The sequence below is a fragment of the Hemitrygon akajei genome, chromosome 16, assembly GCF_048418815.1.
Source record: "Hemitrygon akajei chromosome 16, sHemAka1.3, whole genome shotgun sequence".
NCBI classification, from domain to species: domain Eukaryota; kingdom Metazoa; phylum Chordata; class Chondrichthyes; order Myliobatiformes; family Dasyatidae; genus Hemitrygon; species Hemitrygon akajei.
This window is the reverse complement of record NC_133139.1, coordinates 72,326,493-72,353,015: the sequence shown is the minus strand read 5'-3', so window position 1 is coordinate 72,353,015 and position 26,523 is coordinate 72,326,493. Positions and strand designations below refer to the sequence as shown.

At 43.6% G+C, this 26,523-nt stretch overlaps 1 protein-coding gene across 1 annotated transcript in view; it reads right to left on the bottom strand.

The window, feature by feature from the left end:
- Nucleotides 1-26,523, bottom strand: part of mcoln1a (mucolipin TRP cation channel 1a) — a 74,812-nt gene that overhangs the window by 9,705 nt on the left and 38,584 nt on the right. Inside the window, exons 8-13 of the mRNA XM_073069161.1 lie at nt 21,132-21,241; nt 16,821-16,970; nt 9,914-10,015; nt 7,626-7,748; nt 5,790-5,996; nt 1,736-1,866 (exon numbers count right to left, since the gene is read on the bottom strand). Coding sequence (XP_072925262.1) covers nt 1,736-1,866; nt 5,790-5,996; nt 7,626-7,748; nt 9,914-10,015; nt 16,821-16,970; nt 21,132-21,241 — 823 coding nt within the window. The remainder of the gene's footprint in view (nt 1-1,735; nt 1,867-5,789; nt 5,997-7,625; nt 7,749-9,913; nt 10,016-16,820; nt 16,971-21,131; nt 21,242-26,523) is intronic.

Genomic DNA, 26,523 nt, shown 5'->3' with positions numbered 1-26,523 from the left:
GGGACATCCTTCTATTCGGAGGTTGGACCCTCTGGTCCTAGACTCTTCCACTAATGGAAACATCGTCTCTTAAATCCCCTCTATCTAGACCTTTCAATATTCAGAAGGTTTCAATGAGATTACCCCCATTCATTCTTCTAAAACTCCAGCAAATACGGGCCCAGAACCATCAAATGCTCCTCAAATATTAACCCTTTCATTCCCTGGACCAATCTCCTAAACTTCCTCTAGATCCTCTCCAGCAATCTTCTCTTAAATATGGGGCCCAAAACTACTCACAATACTTCAAATGTGGTCTAACCAATGCCCTATAAAGCCTCAGCATTACATCCTTGCTTTTATATTTGAGTCCTCTGGAAATTAATGCTAACATTGCATTCCCTTCCTTACCACAAACTCAATCTGTAAGTTAATCTTTAGGGGAATCTTGCTCTAGAATTCCCAAGTCTCTTTGCATCTGATTTCTGAATTTACTCTGTTTAGAAAATGATCTATGCCTTCATTCCTTCCACCAAAGAGCATGACCCTACACTTTCCTATACTGCATTCCATCTGTCCAAGTCCTTCTGCAGACTCCATAATTTCTCAACACCACCTGCCCCTCCACCTATCTGGACTGTGCACTGTGGACTCAGCTTTGCATATCAGGGGTTTTTAAAAGAGTGGAGAGGCATAACATGACCAGCAGAGATATTGAGAAGCAAAGCAGAGAAATCAAAAGTTAATAGACAAGAAAGGAAACAAAACTGCAGAAAGATGACCTTCATTTTTCGGTGTTGAAATAGAGGGATGGAAGGCTGATGACACCTATGGGGATGAGAATTGATGTCTGGATCACTGACCTCGGAGAGCATAGAACAGATTTGACTGGATGATACTGAGGCACTGAGGGTTAAATTATGAAGACAGGTCACAGTTTAATCTTATATCCCCATGAGTACAGAAGAGGTTTTCACCACACTTCTGTAAGGTACAGGAAACTACTTCAGCACAGATTCCATGCTGGCTGACATTCCCATTCCAACCTTTCCTGCAGCCTGCTCTTTCCATGTTCCTGTCAACCTGCCTCATATTCTACACACTAGACAACTCACAGCAGTCAATCAACCCATGAACCCACATGTCTTTGAGACACTCAAGGACCAGAACACCTAAAGATAGTCCATGTGGTCCCAGAGAGGATGTGTGAGTGCAACAAAGACAGCATCCAAGGTCAGGATTGACACTGGAGCTGACAACAACCACCGTGTGGCTTTAGTGAAGGAGTCTATGTTGATACAAAGGCTTGTATCATGGTCTCTGTGGGCTTTGCTATTGCTTGCATGATAGGTGGTGGAGGTTGATGGTTTTGCTGGAGCAAATGGGGCAGGGAGAAGGGGGAGGGTTGATTCTTTTGCTCTGTGTGCAAGGGAGGAAGGGTGTTTTGGAGCTCTAATGCTTTGTCTTTCAAACTTTGGGGCTTTTCATCTGTTTCGTGGATGTCTGTGAAGATTAAGGATTTCAGGTTGTATACTGATACATTCTCTCATATTAAATTGAACCATTGATATTAAAAGGTGACCTCCCCACACGCCCACCTTGCATCCAGTGTCCCTGCTGTGATCAAGAGTCAGACAATAGGTACGTGGGTAATGATCCCGGCTCCACAGCACCCTTTGCTGAGTTTGGGTTGAATTTTGAACTCAGAAGCTCACCTCACCTGGGGCTGAGGACAGTTCGTTAAGACCCACCTTACCTGTCACAGCAACAGAAAAAGGAGCAGACAGAGCTCTCCACCTCACGGAATTTGCCCGAGTTTGGAGCATCTGTACACTCAGCGATAAACTCGCGAAGCTCGATGGGACGGACCCCGCTGATCCCGTGGTGCTGGAATGGAGAAATTACACAGAAAACTGAACTAAACACATTGGACATAAGAAACATACAAGATACTAGAAATGGCCTCTTTCAGGAACGAGGTCAGACTGTGGTGATACTTGGCTTTCCCTTAATAGCCTCTGATGTGCAGCGAGTTCTTCACCTTGTTGCCCCTTCACCATCAGTAACACTGACGACCTGACCACTGGCATGTTTACCAACTAGTTCCTGGTTTCACTGCACAAGTAAACTTTGCGGACTAGCGATCAGAACACCAGACCATCCTTCCCTTCTGGCCCTGACACCAACCTTTTCAATTTGGTCCGTCATTTAAATCAGCCAAACAGCAGGTCGTTCCTCGCTCTCAGACTCGGCTCCACTGCTTCAATATGTCCTCGGGCTTGGGACCCACCACCTCAATTTGGTTTGTATCCAACCTTCTCAATCTGACTGACACCTAAAACTGGGCAAACCCCAGCTTGTTCATTGCTCTAGTACCCAGGCCCACTGCCTTGACTCAGTTCTGCTTTGAGTCACTTCCAAGTCTGCTCCTGCAGCCAAACATTGGCTTGTCCCCTGCACTCTGGCCCAGGCACTTTCATTCTGATTTAGCCCCTACATGCCACGGTGTATTCACTTTCCATCTGTGCTGGGTTGAGTGTCCAGCTAGCAACTCGGCCTTGTAAAAACAAGAAAGCCTGCTTAAAAAAACGGAGGCTCCAGACTTTTTCACACCGCAAAAATGTCACATCATACAGGCAGTTCAAAAGCTCAACTCTGAAAGGGAAGCTACATCTTATTTGAGAAAAGGTGTGATTAATAAAGAAACTAGTTGTTTTGTTTGCTACCAGCAAGTCATCGCTGTGCTTTACTAGCGTAATCTTAAACTGGAAATATGTATTATATTATCAATTGTACTACCCATCCCTGCTGAGCTTCAGAGTCAGCCACAGTAGCCCTGATCTGTTGGCCCCTGATAGTTAATCATCCCTCAGGAGTACCCAAAGGGGTATACATTGCTGAGGGAAATGGCCACAGGGGAACCCTGCACTATCTGCCTGCTCCTTCTACCTTTCCTGCTAGACATCTATCTGCTGCTTGAACCTTAGGTGTGACTAAAACTTGTCAATTATGTTCTCAACATCCTTGATAATTCCAAGTATATTCAACTCCAGTTTCTTGATGTGGTCAGCCATAGCTAGAGCTGGTTATACTTCATACAAACAAAGTAACTGGAGGTAGTGGCAGTGTACCTGTTCTCCCACATTCTGCAGGAGGAACATACCATGTCCAGTTACTCCAATTTTAGCAACCTTACCTGCACACACTTGTTCCTCTGCCAAATCCTCAGCACTTAGAGCTCAAACACAGCAACTCCAAAATCACCACTCCACTAGACTCTGCTTCCCTTTTATACCTGCAAAATGCCTTCTAAAACACTACTGGTTCCTCCCCTCCACTACGAAGGCCAGACCAGATCTTTCCCAACATACATATATATGTATGTGTATGAATCTTTTTTTCTAATAAATTCCCTGCCATAACATTACTCCTACTGCCCTTCTTGGGTTAAAGGCATTTAGGAGTACATTTATTGTATTGCGTTCAATTCCAAACTTTGTATTGGATGGATGTGTATTTGGTGAGGGTGCAGAGGTTTAACAGGATGCTGCCTTTATTGGAGACATGCTGGAGGCTCTGTTTTCTAGAGCGGTGGAGTCTGAGGGAAGATTGGATAAAATTATGCAAGACATAGATAGGTTAGACAGTCATCATCTTTTTTGCAGAACTGAAATATCTAATACTAGAGGCCATGTATTTAAAGTTAGGGGGCAAGTATATAAAAAAAATGTGCAAGGCATGTTTTCTTTATTTCGATACAGAGTCGTGGGAGCTTGAAATGTTCGGCCAGGATAGGGAGGAGGGTGGGTGGAAAAAGCAGACAGCACAGGAGCATTTAAGGGACTGTTAGCACTGATAGGTAGATGAATAGGCAGAGAATGAAGGGATATGATCAACTGGTGGGGAGAGAGTGTTTAGCTTAAGCAGGAGCCATTGGATTAATTCGTTTTCATGTGCTCAAAGGCCTGTACTGTGCTGTTCTTCGTTCTATACACTCGTAGTAAATGAAACATTAAAAAATCTGTCAGGGCCCCAGCAATACCTTCCGACCTCCCACAGCAAACTGGGGCACAATCGCACGAGGTCTGGGACGTATCAAACTTTAACTCTCGGTCTTCAAGAAGTCAGCTTTTATGTTGCCCACCACTATCCCTGAACACTTCAACTACAATATTTTTGTCCTTTATGAATACCTTCAAGAAGCGTAATGTTAGACTTCATCCACATCCTGATTCCACATTCCCAAATCCAGAGAAGATTCAATTCCTAAAACATGCACATGTTCCACTTGACATTCTTTGTTTCATAAACCAGATTCCATAACCTTCCTCCACGATCATACGCAAATTCAGAGCCTGGCACTCATAGTTCCCCAGAGTTGAGACATACGCCGCAACTTTACAAAGTCCTGGTTAGACCACACTGGTGTGCTACCCTGGTTGCCTCACTGTAGGAAGAATGTAACTGCACTGGAGATTGCACCAGTGTATGTAGGATGCAGCCTACATAGGAGGACATTAGCTAAGGAGAAAGATCAGACAGGCTGAGCATGTTTCACCTGGAATGAAAGGTGGCCACATAGAATTACAGTAATTCCAGTTAATTGAAGCAGCCACTTAGTTAGGAAAACTCTTCAAGAACAAAAGCAAATAGAGAAAATAGCCAAGATTTCCAACATTTATTTGCCGATTAATTAGCACAGAAGACAGTTGCCAAGCAGTTTCTAACTACCGCCATTAGCGTGCACTTGTGCATCTGTTAGATACTGCATGCTGCTTAAAGCAAACAGCTTTAAATAGCATCAGTTGCATGTGTTTATCCTTAAAAGCAGTGATTTTTGTCTCTAATAGTTGACGAGTAATAAGCAAGACAATTCAGAAATATTTTGCTCACTACAGTTTCAGCCATTCAGGCTTGGAGATGCCAGAGTGAAAATGAAACAATTACACAACTTCAGCAGGTTAGGAACTCTGAAGAATTTCAAGGTATTGACAATTATCTTGTATGTTACAATGATAATGAAGATTTGGTAGATGCAATTGTCGAAAGCACTGTTTGAAGATAGTACTGTAGTAGTTTTGGTAATGCTCTAATTTGTTCTGTATTTCATTTAAATACTTAACTTGTTACTTAGTTAAATGGTAGTTGATCTTTTTACATAACTTTTTAACTATTTCAATGAAACTTGAGACAGCTGCATAATTGGGACAAAATGTACTGGTCTGGATGTGTCCCAATTAACCACTGTATGCAAGATTGAGGCGTAGATGGGTTAACAGTAAAAATCCTCCTCCCTCTCCCCCATGCAGAAGTATTAAAAACAAAAGGTCATAGGTTTAAGGTGAGGGAAAAGAATTGGGAAAGAGAATCTGAGGTGATTGATATCTATATTTGGAATGTACCACAGTTAAGGTAGTCGATATAATCAGTATGTTTAGGAGACGTTTAGAAAGGTGCTCTACTAGACAAGGAATAGAAGCATTGAGACTTGATAACAGCAAATGGAATTAGTGTAGAAGTCTGGTACACTAGCAACCAAACCAGTATGGGCATGGTGGGCTGAGGGCCAGGCCAGGGCATGGGCTAAGCGGAACTGGGTGCACTTTATGACCCTATGACTCCTTCATTAGGTGACAATTATCCAGTGAACTCCCTTACAACCCCCTCTGTAATTCTTTTTCCTTGCTCTTTATACCAATTACCAACTCTGCTTCATTAGACCTGATCCACTCTCAGCATCTCCACCCTCCAATATGCCCTCAGCATTTTTCAGACTCAAAGACATCCGATCCACTTGCACTCACACGAACCTTTATGGCTTCATAAGAACCAGTGATGAGGGCGATGAAGAGACTGAGAACCATGTAGATGAAAAGGCTGATGAAGCTGTACAGGTAGATCTGGCTGAACAACCAAACCAGTGTACTCTTCTGCTGCACGTGGGAGAACGTCACGAACATGTCGTCCCCATTGATGAGTGAAAACAAACACTCAGACACCATCGAGAGCGTTCGAAACTGCAATACAATGGAGAAAAACATCACATGTTCCTCAGACCACTCCTGCCTCCTGCATGGCAGCACTCTACTGAAACACCAACCCATTAGCTTGCCTCTTACATTGTTACTCCCACAAAGCCACATGCACTGAAAGCAAGACAGATCTTGTTTACCCAGAGGAGCTTTAACCCCAACTGACAGGAGCAGCTCAGCGCAGCCAAACACTTCCTTGCACACTCAGGTGGAGTGGCAGGAACACTTAGGAGGTTGCAAGAAGGAGCAGAGAATGGAAGGCTGGGTTGAGGGGTGAATGAGTGAGTAGTGGAAAGGTTAAAGATAGAGGAGGAATGCAGGAGGGAGTTGTGAAGTTAACAGATGGAGGGGGAGCTAGGTGTTGCCTTTAGTTTCCCTGTACACTTCACACTCAGAGCTAATGTTTCACACTGTCATTTTGAACAACATTAGTCTTGTAACCTGAATGTCAGTCTGTGGTTAGGGTTTTCATGGACAGAGACAGTTGTTTCCCACCTAAAATATAACCCCATTCAATGAAAGCTGTATTCAAAGTTTACTCATACCCCCTTTTTAAGCACTGAAATTGTGTCCGATTACCAGAATGCAAATGAATTGTGTCTTTGCCCCTATTTAACAGCTGACCAAGTCCAGGCAAGAGAAACAGAACTTGTTTGCTCGGACCAGGAACGTGAGAAGTAGGTGGAAAACTTAGCTGGACTCTGATCAATTAGGAAGCTGCAGATCAACTTGATTATGCAGTAGGCTTTTGCCATGTTAAACTAAGATCTCACACCCATCAAAAGCACTGCAGATTGAGGTGATTAGTCAGTAGCAAAAGTTAGTAGCTAGCTGCAGTGAGGGGTCACCACAGGTTGCAGGTGAACTCCCAACAGGGCACAGAAAATGAGGAGATGAAAGGGCAGAGTAAATGCTGCAAGCACTCAGCTGCTCAGTTAGCATCTGTGGCAAGAGAAGCAAGGATACCATTTCAGGTAAAGAACTGCTTTCCTCCCCAGAGATATTGCCTGACCTGCTGAGTCTCCCAGTATTTTCTGATTTTATTCCAAATTTACAGTATCTGCTTTTTAAAAAACTGCCCTGTAATACTATTTTTTCAACTGCAACATTAAGGTTACTGTAACATGGCAACCCAAATTCAAGGAATTCCATCTCAAAATAAGAAACCCTGGCTTGCAGTCATTTATTGAAAGTCCTTCATCAGGATCTCTGTACAGTGGTGGTGACTACCAGCACATTGTACACGTAGTGCGCAGGGTTAGACACTTGCTAATTCAATCAACTTCAGAAATGTAACAAAGTTCTTAAGATTTATTCTGACATTAAGTCAAAGACCTCTCTCTCTCTCCCTCTCTCTCTCTACACCTCTGGTGTACAAGTCCTCTGTTAAATCAAATGCAGAGAAGCATTCTTGAACCGCTGGTCAACATTTGCACTCAACTAGTCCCAATGAGATTAATTAGCCAGTCATTTATTACACTATCAAAACAAACAAGCTGCCAGAACAGTTATCACACCACTGCAACGGCTGTAGAGAGAACTGAGAGTTCCAGGTCAAAAAAGGCAGGATACTTCCAGTCCTGACCTTATGATGACAGCATTATCCCGACATACCTTCTCATGATACGGACCCAGCACTATCCAGCCACAAAAACAGTAACCCATATAGATCACAGCAACACAGCAGCAGAATCTGATCACATTCGGGAAAGATGCTCGGAGAGTCACAATGAGGATCTGTAGGAAGACAGACACTTCAGTAACCTGAGAACAAAGCTGCAATGTAATACACACAGGGCTTCATATGATCAAACTCTCATACAGGGGTGGTATATACACACCTCCGTCGTCCTCATTGGATAATCCTCATCCAAACAGGTTTCCACTCTCCTACCTTGTTCAAAATCGAATTCCAGTGCTTACTTAGATCGAGACCTCCGTCCTTGTTAAAATTCTTTTACTCTAGTTTTATTTCAATGGCTTCCTTTACCAGGCGATCCCAAAAGCCATTGGCATGACACAGTAGTTTTGTGCCAAAGTCAATTGGAAATACAGTGTTCTGCTACCACTGTTTTCTTCAGGTTACCCAAGCGGATACACCTCCAGTGCTCCTTCATGTGGGTTTCCACTGTCCATCCTGTCTGGCCGATATATGCTGCTCCGCATTCACAGGGGATCCTGTAAACGCCAGCCAACCCGAGTACCAGGAAATCCACAAGCCCACATGGAAACTCAAGTCACAGCTTATGTGGGACAAAGATGACCAGGGACTCAGATCAGCTGGCAGAACACTGCATTCGCCATAGGATTGACTTCGACAACATAAAAAAACTGTGCCACATCATTGGCTTTGGGACCTGAGAAAGGAAACGATTGAAATAAAACTAGAGGAAAAGAGTTTTAACAAAGGTGAAGGTCTCACTCCAAGTAAAAACTCCAGGTCTCACTCCAAGTAAAAACTAGAATTCAATTGTAAACAAGGTGGGAGAGCAGAAACTGGATAGGATGACTAACCAGGCAGGACAAACTACAGGAGTACAACTACCACTGGACTAGACATGCCCAGGCATCATCATTAAAGATAGCGGAGTAGGCCATCGAAACATCAGTAACAATTGATACCTGTACCTGGCTGGAAGCCCAAGATGACTTTATTTGTCACGTACTCTGGGAAAGCACTAGATCCTTTTTTCACATGGAGATGGCTTGGATCCCCAAATATTAAAGGATGATTCAGTTGAGTTTAGGATAACTGAAAGTGTGTTTTTTTTTAGCAGATAGAAACTATTTACTCTGTGAGGCAAGACTAGGGCAAGCAATAACATCAGAATCGAGTCCAAGTTGCCCAGGGGTGGTAACAGGAACTATTTCTCCCACAAAAAGGTGTGTCAAAAATCTTGAAATCTCTTCTTCCAAGTACTATTGAGTCTTGGGTGGGTAGGAAAGGTGTGGTTGGGGTAAGGATACATATGCAAAATTTCAAGTCCAAGCTTTACAAGTAAATGCAGTTAAGATAAAGATTCGAGGGCGGAGCTTAGGAGGACAATGGCGCCTAAGCAATTCCTTTGCTTGTATCTTTGGAAACAGCTCTATTTCTATCTTTAGTATCTCTGTTTTTCCCTTTCAGGGTTCTTTTGAAGACCTTGTCCTGGAGTTGCATGCTGACTTCGGTTCTTTGTGGAAATGGGACCCACTCTTGGGATCTCACAACTGGCCGCTATTCGATATGCCAAGGACGCAGCCTATAACAGTAGCACGCCTTCAGGGTTCCAGGATTTCATCGCTCTGGAGGTGGACGGACTCGAGATCAGCGCCACCACAGAAAACAGTGGTGTTGTGGGAGATGGAAGATCGAAAGCTGGGAACAGAGCTCAGAAGTGTGGAAACAGATTTTTAACACCACAAATCAGTGAGTTGTTGTGTTATGTCTCCCCTCTTGCTGTGAGATGGGGACACCTCTTTCTCCCTTATTAGGCAGAGAGAGAGAGCCTGTGGTATGTCAAATACCGGGTGAACGGGTAGTCTTTGGGGTACTGCAAGCCTGTGTCTTTATGGATGCTTTGCTGCACGCTCAAGTGCTTGGTGGGGGACAAAGGGTCATTGCTTTGGTGCTGCTTATGCATGGAGGGGAGTTGGGGGGGGTCTTTGGGGTTCTAATATTTAACCGTCATTCTTTCTTTGGGGGCACTCCTCTGCTTTTGTGGATGTTTGCGAAGAAAAAGAATCTCAGGATGTAGATTGTATTCATTTATCTGACATTAAATGTACCCAATGAACCATGGATTTATTACATAGATGAGAGAGAGATCAGTCTTAGCACGGATAACTTGAACACCACATTACAATCTTTAATTTCTTTGATGGTGAAGGCTTTGATTTCGCTTCGTATTGCTCTTACTTACATTGTATTTCTGAAAGAAACTCAAATAGCGAATCACTCCAACCCAAACTAACAGAGTTGAGGTCCCTAGCAGAATACTGCACAGGTCATAGGATGCATAGTTCTGAAAACAAGAACAAAACATTTGGATTAAACACAATACTGATGAGGTTTACTATACAGGTACTCCTGACATTTCACTGGCTCACACTGCAAACCTTTAAAATCATCAGTACTAAATATTCCAGCACACTATTGGGGAAAAGGCCGGTTCTTTGCTCTAATATTCTGGTCATTATTTATCCCTTGCTTGGCACCTAGTAAGTCATTACTTGGCTGTTATTAACACCTACAACAAATAAAAGTGCTTCCTTGTTAAAGCTGCCACTTCAAATTGCCTTTAAAGCACAGTGGCCGTTATAATGCAAGCTTGGAAGGTGCAGTAGAAATGACGTGCTTTCAGTGATGAGCAATTGGTACTCCCAGTCTTCTGAAAGAGTTTATTCTTATTGTATTGCTTGGCTGCAACATGGTACTACACTCCTATTGAAGCACCAAGCAAACTCAGTTACTGCTCTCCGCAATTCTGTTGGCAAGCATTGATCATTAAGGACCCCAAACACCCAGGTCATGCTCTCGTCTCGCTGTTGTTATCAGGTGGTACAGGAGCCTCAGGACTCACACCACCCGGTTCAGGAATAGTTATTACCCCTCAGCCATCAGGCTCTTGAACCAGATAGGTAACTTCACTCAACGTCACTTGTCCCATCACTAAACTGTTCCCACAACCTATGGACCCACTTTCAAGGACTCTTCCTCTCATGTTCTTGATATTTATTGCTTAATTATTTAGTTTTTTTTATTTTTGTTGTCTTTTGCACTTTGGGTTGCTGTTTGTCTTGTTGGGTGTAGTTTTTCCATTGACATGTGCTTCTTGTATTTACCATGACTGTCCGTACGAAAATGAATCTCAGGATTGCAGATAGTGACAGATGACCTCTGTATTAAACTTACTTTGAACTTTGTTAATTCATGCTAGAGATCCAGCCACCAAGCCAACTGATCCTGGCTGATAGGCACAGGAGCCAATCATCAGGAATCCGTAATCAAAGCCTCACTGGTGGCAGAGGATGGCAATGAAACTGCCTTTCAGGAGAGTGAACACTCACAAGACGACAGACCCCTATGGGGTACCTGGCAAAGCTTTTTAAACTTGGGCTAACCATTTGGCTGGGTTTTTCAAACAAAGATGTTTTCAATCACTCATTGGTGCAATCATAAGTTCCCACTTGCTTCAAAAGGGCAACAATTATACCAGCGTCCAAGAGCAGGGTGAGCTGTCTTAATGGCTATTGTCCAGTAGCACTCGTGTCTAGTGATTAAATGCTCTGAGGTTGGTCATGTCTACAAACAACTCCTGCCTCAGTAAAAACCTGGACCTACAGCGGATTTGCCTACTGCCGCAATAAGTCTATGGCAGACACAATCTCAATGGCTCTCCAGCAGACTTGGAACATCTGGACAATACAAATACCTATGTCAGGATGCTGTTTATTGACTAGAGCTCAGCATTCCAACACCATCATTCCTACAGTCCTGATCAAAAAGCAACAGAACCTGGGCCTCTGTACCACCCTCTGCCAGAAGACCATAATCTGTGCAGATTGGAAATCACACCTTCACCTCACTGACAATTAACACTGGTGCCACAGGGATGTGTGCTTAGCCCACAGCTCAACTCTCTCTACTCCTGTGACTGTAGGGCTAGGCATAGCTCAAATGTCATCTATAAATTTGCTGGTGATACAACCATTGTTGACAGAATCTCAAAAGGTGATAAGAGCATACAGGAGTGAGATATACCAACTAGTTGAGTGGTGTCCTAACAACAACTTTACACTCAACGTCAGCAAGACCAAAGAGCTGACTTCAGAAAGGGTAGAATGAGGGAACACAAACCAATCATATGGAGGGATCCGAAGTAGAGAGAGTGAGCAATTTCAACTTCCTGGGTGTCAATATCTCTGAGGACTTAATCTTGTCGCAACATATTTATGCAGCTATAAAGGCAGCAAGACAGTGGCTATATTTCATTAGGCCTTGGAGGAGATTTGGTTTGTCACGTAAAACAGTGAAAACTTCTTCAGATGTACCTTGGAGAGTATTCTGACTGGCTGCATCACCGTCTGGCATGGGAGAGTGGGAGCTACTGCACAGGATTGAAGTACATTACAGAAAGTTGTAAAATTAGTCAGTTCCATCATAGGCACCAACATCTGTAGTAACCAAGGAGCGGTGCCTCAGGAAGGCAGCATCCATCATTAAGGATCTCCATCACCCAGGACATGCCATCTTCTCATTGTTACTGTCAGGAAGGAGGTACATAAGCCTGAAGGCCCGCACTGAACAACTATATATATAAATAATAAAAAAGACTATTTTCTGAGGAAGCTGAGATCCTTCAATGTATGCAGCAGGATGTTGGAGATCTTTTACCGGTCTGTTGTAGTGAGTGCAGCCTTCTTTGCTGCTTTATGTTGGGGGAGTAGCATCGATGCTGGTGATGCAAAAAGACTAAATAAACTCATCAAAATGGCTGGATCTGTCCTTGGCTACAACCTGGACTCTTGAGTTTGTGGTGGAGAGGAGGTTACTAAACAAACTGATATCCACTGGGGACAATCTGGCACATCCTCTCTGTGACCTACTGAATAAGCAGCAGAGCACCCTTCAAACAGGCTCATTCAGCTCCGCTGTCACAACAATCGTTACAGAAAATCTTTCCTACCAAATGCAATAAGCGTATACCGTGAGTACTCAGATCTGCAGCTGGATCTTCAACTTCCTCACAGACAAGACCCAGGCTGTAAAAATAGGGGACAAGCTCTCCTCTACAATCACTCTGAGCACCAGTGCCCCACAAGACTGTGTACTCAGCCCCCTGCTGTACTCACTGTACACCCATGATTGTGTAGCCAAGTTTCCATCGAACTCAATATATAAGTTTGCTGATGACACCACAATTATAGGCCGTATCTTGGGTAATGATGAGTCTGAGTACAGAGAGGAAATTAAGAACCTGGTGGCATGATGCGAAGACAATAACCTATCCCTCAACGTCAGCAAGACGAAGGAATTGGTTGTTGACTTCAGAAGGAGTAGCGGACCGCACGACCCCATCTACATCGGTGGTGCGCAGGTGGAACAGGTCAAAAGCTTTAAGTTCCTCGGGGTGAATATCACAAATGACCTGACTTGATCTAACCAAGCAGAGTCCACTGCCAAGAAGGCCCACCAGCACCTTTACTTCCTGAGAAAGCTGAAGAAATTTGGCCTGTCCCCCAAAACCCTCACTAATTTTTATAGATACACCATAGAAAGCATTCTTCCAGGGTGCATCACAACCTGGTATGGAAGTTGTCCTGCCCAAGACCGGAAGAAACTGCAGAAGATTGTGAACATAGCCCAGCACGTCACACAAACCAATCTTCCATCCTTGGACTCACTTTACACCGCACGCTGTCGGAGCAGTGCTGCCAGGATAATCAAGGACACGACCCACCCAGCCACCACACTTTTTGTCTCTCTTCCTTCCAGGAGAAGGTTCAGGAACTTGAAGATTCGTACAGCCAGATTTGGGAACAGCTTCTTTCCAACTGTGATAAGACTGCTGAACAGATCCAGACCCGGATCTGGGCCGTACCTTCCAAATATCCGGACATGACTTGTACTACCTTACTTTCCCTTTTCTATTTTCTAATTATGATTTATAATTTAAATTATTATATTTACTTTGATTTGTACTTCAGGGAGCGTGAAGTGCAGAATCAAATATCGCTGTGATGATTGTACGCTCTAGTATCAATTGTTTGGTGACAATAAAGTATACAGAGATTGAGAAGTTCATCTCTGTGTGACAGGAGAACACACATCTTATTTTACACATTATTATTGTACATTGGTAAATTATTGCCTACTTTATTATTAGTTAAGTCTGCACACTGCTAAGTATGGTTTTAAATGTTGCTGCTGTAACAAAAGAATTTCCCACTTGGGATCAATATTATATATACATATCTAATCACATATACATATACACACACACACACATACATTTACAGTAGTTCAGGTTTTTTCTCTATATTTATCATCTATTGCATTGTACTGCTGCGACAAAGTTAACAATTTTCACAACATATGCCAATGATATTAAACCTAAATCTGATTCTGTATTTTGCATGCAGCTGAACGAGTGCCTTATATCACACCTGTCTTTCACTGAGTTACACACTGATGTGATAGTGCAACATCCCAGCAGGTGGCACTATCAACAGTACTACCAGTTCAGGGTGGGCCGAGCACGGGCCGGCGTCGGACGGTCAGGGTGGGCCGAGCACGGGCCGGCGTCGGACGGTCAGGGTGGGCCGAGCACGGGCCGGCGTCGGACGGTCAGGGTGGGCCGAGCACGGGCCGGCGTCGGACGGTCAGGGTGGGCCGAGCACGGGCCGGCGTAGGACGGTCAGGGTGGGCCGAGCACGGGCCGGCGTCGGACGGTCAGGGTGGGCCGAGCACGGGCCGGCGTCGGACGGTCAGGGTGGGCCGAGCACGGGCCGGCGTCGGACGGTCAGGGTGGGCCGAGCACGGGCCGGCGTCGGACGGTCAGGGTGGGCCGAGCTCGGGCCGGCGTCGGACGGTCAGGGTGGGCCGAGCTCGGGCCGGCGTCGGACGGTCAGGGTGGGCCGAGCTCGGGCCGGCGTCGGACGGTCAGGGTGGGCCGAGCTCGGGCCGGCGTCGGACGGTCAGGGTGGGCCGAGCTCGGGCCGGCGTCGGACGGTCAGGGTGGGCCGAGCTCGGGCCGGCGTCGGACGGTCAGGGTGGGCCGAGCTTGGGCCGGGGCAGATGGAACAACTGCCATTCGAACAGCATAATTTTAAAGTCCGTTAAGCTACATGAAACCGTGAGTATACAGAGATTGAAAAGCTATTTCCTATCTGCCAACAAGTAGAAAGTTCAAAGTACATTATCAAAGTACGTATAATACATACAGCCTTGAGCTTTGTTTCCTTACAGGCAGCCACAAAACAATGAAAATCATTTTTTTAAAAAAGACAGTCAAACAGCCAATGTGTAAAAAAAATGAACAAATCGTCCCAACAATAAAAGGTAACCAATAACATTCAGAACCAAAGTTCAAGTAAGTGAGTTCCCAGCCAGCAAACCAGTCACAGCCGATTCAGGAGCCCATCAGTTCAGGCCACAGCCTCAGTTCAGCATAGAGACAAGTAAACCTCACTGAGCAGTGAGCTGAACACCAGCCCGTGCCTGGTCTCTGGCCTAACAGACCTTTTCAATCTGGCCCAGCGCTTAAATCAACCAAACCTCAGCTCATTCTTTGCTCTTGGAAGTGGGCACTGCCACTTTGATACGGTCTTGAGCCTGAAGCCCACTCCCTTGATTTTACATATACCCAACCTTTCCCATCTGGCCCAGTGCTTAAATCGCAAAAACATTGGCTCAGTCTTAGCTCTCAGGCCTGGGCGCTGCCACCTCAAATCTCCCTCACCTCACCACAGATCTGCCATTTCAAACCTGATCCAGGACCGCTCCAGCAGTGGCCATTCACTGGCTCGTTCCTCATTCGCGGGCACAGGCCCCACTGCTTCAATTCAGCCTGTACACACCACAGCACAATCGTTCTGCATCTTCAAGACTTCAGCTCACACTGCAAAAACTGCCAGATTGTAAAGGCAGTTCAAAAGCTCAGCTCCAAAAGGGAAGTTATAGGCTATCGACTACTGTGATGGTTTTCCAGAAAAATTGTGATTAATAGTTAGTAGTTTTATTTACTGCCCGTAAGTCATCACTGTGTTTCACCAGTGCCATCTCAAACAGCGACCATGAAATTAGCGGACAACTGCAAAAGCCCACCTGGTTTCTGCCAGTCACCCAGGGAAGGAAAGCTGCTGTCGTGTCCTCGCCAAGTACACGGGTATCTACAGCCCCACAATGACTCCGAACTGGCACACCACTCAATTCATGACCAGCGCAATAAACACGGGTCCTGCCAACACTTGTAGGAATCTCATGCAGGTGTATAGACCTTACACTAAAATGGGGTTTGTTCTTTGTTCTAATTGTGTTTTCTTTAAAAATTGTGTGTAATGTTTGTTTTTCCTGTGAAAGCACCTCTACTTCCTCCAGAGTTTGCAAAGATTTGGCATGGCATTTAAAACTTTTGACAAACTTCTACGGATGTGTAATGGAGAGCATATTGACTGGTTGCATCACGGCATGGTATGGAAATACCAATGCCCTTGAACAAAACATCCTACTAAAGGTAGTGGATATGGCTCAGTCCATCACAGGTAAAGCCCTCCCCACCACTGAGCACATCGACACAGCTCTGTCACAGGAAAGCATCATCATCAGGGACCACATCACCCAGGTCATGTTCTCTTCTCGCTGCTGACATCAGAAAGGTGGGACAGGAGCCTCAGGACTCTCACCACCAGGCTCAGGACCAGTTATTACCCTTCAAACATCAGGCTCCTGAACCAGAGGGGATAACTTCCTTCGCCTCATTGCTGAACTAGTCCCACAATCTAGGGACTCACTTTCAAGGACTCTTCTCATATTCTCAATATTTATTGTTTATTTTTTTTATTTTTTTTGTAGTTTGTCATCTTTTGCACACTGGCTGTCCATACAGTTGGATGCAGTCTTTCATTGGTTCTGTTAAAGTCATTGGATTTACTGTGTATGCCAGCAAGAAAACAAATCCCAGGGTTGTGTATGGTAACATATGTAATTTGCTAATAAGTTTACTTTGAATTTAAACCATTTACTGAGGATCAGTAGCATGCCTTTCTGCACTGAATGAAGTCACAAGTTCAATAATATGCAGCATGAAATGATACGACTTCCCATACCTTGGACTCGATTCCTATCTTCATGATCGTACCCACAAAGGTGAGCATGTCACTGATAATCAGCAGAACATACCAGCCATTGATAAACTCCAAGCGAGTGGTGTAGGACACATCCTTTTTGTGCTTCAGCTTGAAAAATTCCCTAAATCGCTGGATTAAAAAAAGAGGTTTAATGAATCCCTCAACATCCACAGTTTTAAATCTCTTGGCACCTCAGACTCGCTGCCAATCTACAGTGACAGATATATACTGTACAAAGCTGCTGAGGTGGGTGAGGCAAAGGTGGACATGCCAAGGGAGATTTTAACATCTCAGGTTCTCAGCTGAACTGCTACAGAACACTCCTATTGTACAGATAATTAACAATGAGACCATTGATAGATCTGGAGAGAGAATCACAGTCTTTTGCCCAGGATGGAAATGTCAAATACTGAAGGGGAAAGTTCAGGGATGATTTACAAGGCCAATTATTTTTATCTACAGAGAACGGTAGGTGTTTGGAATGGACTGCAAGGGAAGCGATGGAAGCAAACACAATACTAATGCTTGAGAGGCATCCAGATGGGTACAGGAACAGACAGGAAAGGGAGGGGTTTAGAGCAGGCAGATCAGATTAGATAAAATTGGCATCATGGTCAGTATAAACCTTGTGCGTGTAGGCCTGCCCCTGTACTGTTTTACATTCTTATCTGAGGGCTAAAGTTGGTTGGAAACAAATACCCATTTCCCTGTGTGAAATGGATCCAGTAACTGAAATGGGAATGACAGCCATGCTTTGCACAGCACTGAAGGGATCGTTTTAGAGCTATACTTGATGATAGCACAAAATTAGGTCATTAAACACTTGAACAGAAAAGTAATCAAAAACCAAACTCAGAGACTGCCCACCAACCTTAGCATGGCCTCACTGATAAAATACTAAGTTTAACTGTTAATTTTGTTATTCCCAGTATTTCTTCACCATAGCCCTTTATAATTCAAGGAAGGCATGTGTTTTTGTTACTCTAATTCTCTTTCAATAAAGACCAATACTTCTTGCATTCCCAGTTCTCAACTTTCAGTTATTTCTGTGCATTGGCATCTGGATCCTTCTGAACACAAATGTCCAGCAATCTCAGAAAATGCATCTGTAGAGAATGAAACAGCTGTGGTTTTAACTGGGAAAGAGGGAAACCAAATTTCAGACACCCATTAACTCAATTAGGCCTCACCCTATCAGAAAATCCTATTGTGTTCTATCCTTCATGACCTTCTGTCCCCTAAAACCCAACTTGTCTCTTTCCTAGGGCATGATCTAAAATGTCTGCCTCTGTTTCCACCAATACTGCCTGAGTAGCTAAGCATCTCTAACCGTTTGCTTCAGATTTCTAACATCTACCATTTATTTTAATTTTCACTTATAGTGTATAACATCTTCCCATTTTATGTTCCATCTGACACGTCCTTAACCATTCACCAAGCCCATTTACATACTCAACGATGCGCAATAGACTTTTTCCTTAAAATGGGCCCTTTTACTTTTTATTTTCTTTACTAATCCTCTATCCAGATTAAGATTTATAAAGTTCAGTCATTTAATTGCATATGGTGTACTGTCTGATATTTTGCTGTGCGGATTTGTAACCGGGCAACACATCATGCAGCATCCACACAAACAAGATTGCTCAGTTTGGTGGGGCCAGAAGTTGTTTTCCCCTAGATGAACACGTGCTGGACAACCCTGAGAGTTACATATGCATTCTCATTCTCTGAATTATACAGAATGGAAACAAACCCTTCAGCTCAACTGGTCCATGCCAACCAAGGTTCTGTTTAATAATCTCTTGATGAAGGCATGCGAAAAGCTGAAACACAATGGGTTCCCTCTCCTCTATTCTACTGCTGCAACTCCACCAAAAATCTGACAGATTTCTGTTTTGTACGTTCACATTGACTATAAGACATTGGAGCAGAAGTAGGACATTCGGCCCATCAAGTCTGCTCTACCATTCAATCATGGGCTGATCCAATTCTTCCAGTCATCCCAACTCCCCTGCTTTCACCCCATACCCTTTGATGCCCTGGCTAATCAAGATCCTATCTATCTCTGCTTTAAACACACCCTAAGACTTGGCCTCCACAGCCGCTTGTGGCAACAAATTCCACCGATTTACCACCCTCTGACTAAAGTAATTTCTCCGCATCTCAGTTCTAAAAGGATGTCCTTCAATCCTGAAGTTGTGCCCACTTGTCCTAGAATCCCCTACATGGGAAATAACTTTCCCCTATCTAATCTGTTCAGGCCTTTTAACATTCAGAATGTTTCTATGAGATCCCCCTCCTCCTCCTGAACTCCAGGGAATACAGCCCAAGAGCTGCCAGACTTTCCTCATGCAGTACCCCTTTCATTCCTGGAATCCTTCTTGTGAATGTTCTGTGAACACTCTACAATGTCAGTATATCCTTTCTAAAATAAAGAGCCCAAAACTGCACACAACACTCCAAGTGTGGTCTCACAAGTGCTTTATAGAGCCTCAACATCACGTCCCTGCTCTTATACTCTATACTTCTAGAAATGAATGCCAACATTGCATTTGCCTTCTTCACAACCGACTCAACTTGGAGGTTAACCTTTAGGGTATCTTGCACAAGGCCTCCCAAGTCCCTTTGCATCTCTGCATTTTGAATTGTCTCCCCATCTAAATAATAGTCTGTTTGTTTATTTCTTCCACCAAAGTGCATGACCATACACTTTCCAACATTCTATTTCATTTGCCACTTCTTTGCCCATTCCCCTAAACTATCTAAGTCTCTCTGCAGGCTCTGTTTCCTCAACACTACCCGCTCCTCCACCTATCTTTGTATCATTAGCAAATTTAGCCAGAAATCCATTATAGTCGGCCCTCCTTATCTGTGGGGGATTGGTTCCGGGACCCCCCCCCCCCCCCACAGATACCAAAAAACTTGGATGCCCTAGTCCCTTATTTAACCTCTCAGTGCGGTGGACTTTAGGACTCGGCGGAGCTCAGGACCCACTGCCCGCAGTGTTTCTGCTCTGTTGACGGAAAACGATCACAATTGAAAATAAAGTGGAAATAATAAAGCGATTGGAAAGAGGTGAAATCCCATCGGTCATTGGAAAAGCATTAGGCTACAGTCGGTCAACGATCTGAACAATTTTAAAGGATAAAGTGAGAATAATGGAGCATGTGAAAGGCCTTGCCACAGTGAAAGCTACAATTATTACTAAGCAACGCAGTGGTTTAATTATTGAAATACATATGTTTCTTAAGTGTTTTATATGCATAGAAAGGTAAAATATATATTACATACTAAGACAAACGTTTGACTAACTGACGCTAAATAATACTGGATGTACCTGTTCCGACTTACTTATAATACCTAATACAAAGAAAATGCTATGTAAATAGTTGTTTAGGGAATAATGACAAAAAAAAGTCTGTACATGCTCAAACAACAAATGCTGGAGAGAGAACTTCCATTTTTTTTCGATCCCACTCCGCGGTAACCTATGCACATCCTCCCATATACTTTAAATCATCTCTAGATTACTTATAATAACTAATACAATGTAAATGCTACATAAATAGTTGTTATACTGTATTGTTTAGGGAATACTGACAAGAAAAAAGTCTGTACATGCTCAATCAACAAGTGCTGGAGAGAGAACTTCCGGGTTTTACCGATCCGCGGTTGGTTGAATCCGCGTTATGCGGAACCCACGGATGAGGAGGGCCAACTGTAATACTGTAGTCCAAATCACTGACATACATCGTAAAAAACAGCGGTCCCAGCATTGACCCCTGTGGAACTCCACTGGTAACCAGCAGCCAGCCAGAATAGGATCCCCTTAGTCCCACTCTCTGTTTTCTACTGACCAGCCAATGCTTCACGCACACTAGTAATTTCCCTGTAATTCCATGGACTCTTATCTTGCTAAGCAGCCTCATATGCGGCACCTTGTCGAAGGCCTTCTGAAAATCCAAGTACACCGCATCTACTGCATCTCTTTTGTCTACTCTGCCCATCCTAAGTGTCCTGTTACAACTGTTGAAAGGGAATGAATGCAACTTTTCCTCTACTCATTCTGAGATTAGGCTAACTCGTGTGCAAGATCTTTCTCTTCCACTCATGCCTTTGGTGGGGGTACATTTGCTGCTTCTCATCCATGGGAAGTTTGGAAGATGCAACCAGTGTACCTACTATCTCTGTAGCCACCTCACAAAACCCTGAAATACAGATGACCCTTTGGATTTATCAGCTTTCTTCCATCTCTACTAATGCTGGAAACAAGATGACATGTGTACTCACAGCTTGCAGCTTGATTCCACGGATGATTGACCTCAAGCACAGAATAAAGGACGCCAGGCACAATGCAATGACAAATATGTCAAATATCAGAAGGCCAATCTCATTCCCACCTGGTATTTGGAGTAGAAAGAGATAAGCAGGAGAAAAGAGAAGTTAACCTTCAATTAAATATTTCCTCGTCCACTGACCTACTAAAACTACTTAAGAATGAATAGGAGCTTGGGTCAGGACATTTAATATTTGGGACATTATGCTGCTTGATTGGGACAGGAATTGCCAAACAGTTTCAAAATAAAGCCAGTCGTATCCACTTGTGTGGCCATTAGATGCCACAGCATTAATAGAGTACACAATTTTTAAAATAGTCTTGAAGAGGGGTCTCGACCTGAAACGTCAACTGTTTGTTCATTTCCATGGACGCTACCTGACTGCTAAAGTTCCTCCAACATTTTGTGTTTTGCTTTGGATCACTAGTATCTGCAGAATTTCTTGTGTTTATAGTTTTTAAGTAGTGTCAGTTCTCTGTGTTTGTGTTCAAAAAGCAGTGATTTTTGTCACTGATAGTTGGTGAGAAATGAGCAGTAAGACAATTCAGAACTATTTTGCTTATTGCGGGTTCAAACATTCAGGTTTGGAGATACCAGAAACAGCCAGGAGTGAAAATAAAACAATTTCACTTCTTCAAAAAGTTAGGAAGTACAAAGAATTTTAAAGTACAACATTGAATATTACAATGAAATGAATATTTGGTGGTCGCAATCATTGAAAGCATTGCATGAAGGCAGTCCATTATCCGCAGTCAGTGACTGTGCTGATTTTGTTCACTTATAGTCAATCCAAAGAACATGGCAGTGTTCAGTGGAGGAAATGCAGTTCCTAGCTGACTGTATTGAGGATCCTGACACACTTCCATCAAAAAACTATCAGGAACTAGTGCAGTTTTACAGTACTGTGGTGGTGTTGGTAGTGTTCTGCATTTCAATTAAATGCACAATTTGTTACTCAGATAAACGATAGCTTATCTTGTTTTTTTTTAAATATGCCTTAACCATTTCCATGAAACTACTGGTAATTGGTGCAGCCACTTAAATGGACCAAAATGTAGTGGTCCCGATGGGTCTTAATTGCATATGACGAACAGCAGACCAGCACCAAGCTCTGCAACACACCACTGCTCACAGAACTCCTGACCCACCAGGCCCCATCCCTCCTCCCACAGTTTCCTGTTGAATTGACTTCAAGTTCCACCACCCTTCCGTGTTCTGTAATACTGTAAATGGAGAGGCCACTTTCAGCAGTCCAGAGAGGAGCAGGGCCAACAAACAAATGAGTCAAACACCAAGGAAGGGCTCCAAATCTGGAGGGAGTTACATCTTGAACTATAAGACATTTCCACTTTCAAAAGTATTCGCAAGTGCCTGCGCCCTAAGACTCTATGTCCATTCTTCTATCTCCACCTTCTCTCACACCCTTCCAATGCAACTCACGTTTAAGACTTGTTTGGCAGGTAAGAACTCCTGTTTTATCAGCAGAGAGGAAGTGCCAGAGTTTCAAACTTCCTCTAGGACTATAAAAGAGAAGCAGGCTCTACCAGAGCAATCATGTTAGTGTGGTCATCTGAAAAGGGGTTCTGTTTGAAGTGCCATGTTTGATGTCAACATGAAGATTTAGCAAAGAAGGAGAAAAGAGTTAAGGAAGGCACTGGTAGCTTTTTGAGCTTTATTTGTACTTGGATTATTAGGATGATGATTAGTGTAGCAGTCCTGCGGGATTACACCTGTAGGAAGTGTAACCAACTGCAGTTCCTGGACACACTTATGATCATCCAGGATTCTGAGCGTGTCAGAGATAAGTTTCAGTGAAGTATAGGCTGCAGGTAGTTGGGTGATACAGTCGACCTTCACCTGTAATCCGATTCCTTCGATAATCTGGCACTGATTTCAAATTCCCCGGGCCACCGTACCAATCTGCTGCGTTTTGGTTGCACTAGATTTGTTCACGTGTTAGTGCGCTCTTGTAAGCACAGATGGGCGATTCCTGCTTGTTTTCCTGCATTTATTAATATCATTTGCTCTTTTTTAGCCCCAATTGTGACCCCAGTGAGTAAAGGAAATGCACCTTGTGCTGTAAAGCAAAACCACCGCACATTATCCATTACAGGTAAGGTTGAACTCTTGAAAAAACTGGACAGTGGTGTATCGGTGAAAAGCTTCTGCGAGTGTTACAACATTGGCTCTTCCACAGTGTACGATATAAAGAAACAAAGAAAAACTGCTACATTTTTTTGCTGATAGTGGCTCAAAGAAACATGTGCATAACAAAAACAATGAGAGGCGGAAGAAGTTCGGAACTAGGTAAAGTGCTGATAACATGGTTTAATCTTCATGCAAGTGAAGGTGTTGAACTATCTGGAGATATGGTGAAGGAACAAGCAAAAGTGTTTCATGAAGAACTAGGACTAGATTATGAGTGTGACTATAGTGAAGGCTGGCTTCATTGGTTCAAACATCATCATAGCTCACAGTTTCGTGCAGTTTGTGGTGAAAAACGTTCAGCAGAAAAAGAAGCAGCAGCAGAGTTTGTTGAAGAAACTTGTGCCAGTTTCAGCACCAGTTCCTGATGCTTCACCCATTTTTCAGGATGAAGATGTTGATGATCCTGACAACCCCACACTTGCAGACGTGTAACTTTGCCTGAAGGTATATTAAACGTTTCACTTTAGAATTGGAAGTGCTCAATTTTTCTGTACAAGTTAATTCCTGTACCCTTTATTTTATCTGTGCCTGTACAGTATATTACTTTATTAAAATTTCACTTGCTATTCATTTAATATTTCTGTTTCATTATTATCCAACTTGTACTGATTTACATGATATTTTTAGGTATGATGAGGCGGTTAGCTATTGCTTAATGTGATCCTTCTGTAATTTGGCATTTTCACTAATCGGGAACTCCTCAGGTCCCAGTGGTGCCAGATTATAAAAGGTTGACCTGTACTAGGAAAAGAAGAGGGATAGACATGTAGTGCAGGAGTCTTCTGAGGCCACTCTCCTGGAGAACAGGTATAGTTTTGGATACTGTTGTGGGGGAGAATGGCAGTTCATTTCGCAGGGAAGGGAAAGCAGGCAGGATTACAATGATAAGAGACTCAATAGTTAGGGGGACAGAAAGGAGATCCTACAGTTGCAATCGGGGCTCAGGGATGATATGTTGCCTCCCTGGTTGCCTCTGAGCAGATTCAAGGGGGAGGGGGAGCAATCAGAAGTAGATGTGCACGTTAGCACACATGATCAAGAAAGAGATGGGGTCCTGCAGAAGGAATAGAAGGAGTTAGCAGAGGAAAGGATAACAAGGTTAATAACCTCTGGATTACATGCAGTGCTAAGGGCTAGTGAGGGGAAAAAAATAGGAGGATATGGAAATTGATTGCTTGACTGAAGAGCTGGTGTAGGAGCAGGGGTGGACCTTTGAGATACTTTCTAGAACAGAGGTAACTTGCACAAGAGGGATGGGTTACACCTGAACTCCAAGGAGACCAATATCCTGGCAGGAAGATTGGTTTTTTTGTTGCAAGGGAGGCTTTCAACTAGGTGGGCAAGGGGGTGGGATTACAAGTACCAGTAAGGCAAATGGGAAGCTAAAAGCTGAGAGACAATTCAATGATAGCAAGATCAGTAGACAGTACAGGGAGTAGTGAGGGGAAAAAAACTGCTGGATTAAAATTAGTTACTTCGATGTAAGAGAGCTGACATGCAAGGTGGATGAATTCAGGGCACAAATAGCTACCCTGGACTAAGATACAGCCAATACAGAAACATAGCTTAGGGACAGGAATGATGGCTGAGATTTCCAGGGTACAGGGTTGTAGGTGGACAGAGGTGGAGAAAAAGGGAGAGGTGCACTTCTGATTAAGGAGAAGATCATGGCAGTAGTACAAGATAAAACTACTGCAATCATCCATTAAAGCTTTATGAATAGAGTTTAGAAATAACAAGGGAATGAACACCTTGGTAGGATTATATCGTAAGCCCCCTAATAGTCAATGGGAATTGGAGGAGCAAATATGCAGAGAGATCGCAGAGGATAGCAAGAATAATAGGGCAATGATAGTAGGGAAAGTTATCTTTCCTAATATAGACTGAGACTGCTAATGTGCCAAGAGCTTAGATAGGTGAAACTTAAGTGTATTCCTGTAATTTTCCTTAGGATATATATATATATATATATATATATATATATAAAAAAGGATCCACCAGGGAGGGGGCAAAGCTCGACCTACTCTTAGATATAGAGCAGAAAAGTGACTGAGGTGTCAGTGGGGGAGCACTTTGGGATCAGTTAACATAGTTCTGTTAGTTACTATTTAGTTCTAGAAAGGAACACATCTAGTCCACAAGCTATAGTTCCAAAATAGACTAAAGCTAATGTTGAGTGTACTAAACAAGAACTTCCAAAGTTGGAGCAGAGTTTTGCAAAGGAACATCTGACAGTGGGAAGGGTTTCAAAATTTGCATGTTTCTGTTAAGAGTGAAGGGCAAGACTGACGGCAGTCGGGAACCCTGGATGATGAGAGATATTGAGGCTCAACAAAGAGGAGAGGAGGATTCATAGGTCAAATACAGGCACCGTCATTTACCTGTTATGTCACTGGCATTTAGGGCAGAAATGAAGGTCCTCTAACTCTGGCAGTGTTCAGAGCTTCCTTCAATGTGTTAGTAGCATCCTCCCAGTTTTCACTACTTTCAGTCGTGCAAGTCCCAGGTGGAGACTCAGGGGTACTGTCACATTCAGATGTAGAAGCATTCTTTATTGCTGTTTCCATGACAATTTTGTTCTACCAGTCAGGGTTGTTAACCCTGAGCTGAACCTCCCAACCCGGAGAACCGGTGGACCACTCTACCCTTTGATCTACCAAGAGCCAAGGCATAAAGCTCTGACTCCAGCCAACATAGCTCTCTGGGTCATCGAAGCATGCAAGCCTCCAAACAACGACAAGATTGTGGCCCTCTTGGAGGAGATACAGGCACCAGGATCAAGTAAAACCCTGAAGTACAGAGGATGCAGAAGTGTACTTACTTTAGGAAATCAGAAGGCACAAAGAGGGCATGAAATAACTGCGGCAAAGCAGATTAAGGAGAATCAAAGAGATTTAACGTATTTTAAGAGGGAGAAAAAAGCAACTATAAAGATTATGGGGCCCCTCAAGGACTAAAGTGGGCATCTTTGTATGGAGCTGCAAGAGAAAGGCAGGGTCCTCAATGAGTACTTCGCCTTTGTTTTTACCATGGAAGAGGACATGAAGGTTTTGGAACTTAATCATCAGATAGGTACATTGATAGGAAATGTTGGGGAAACCTGGGTAAATGGAATTACCTTAGCTGGAAAACTTGGT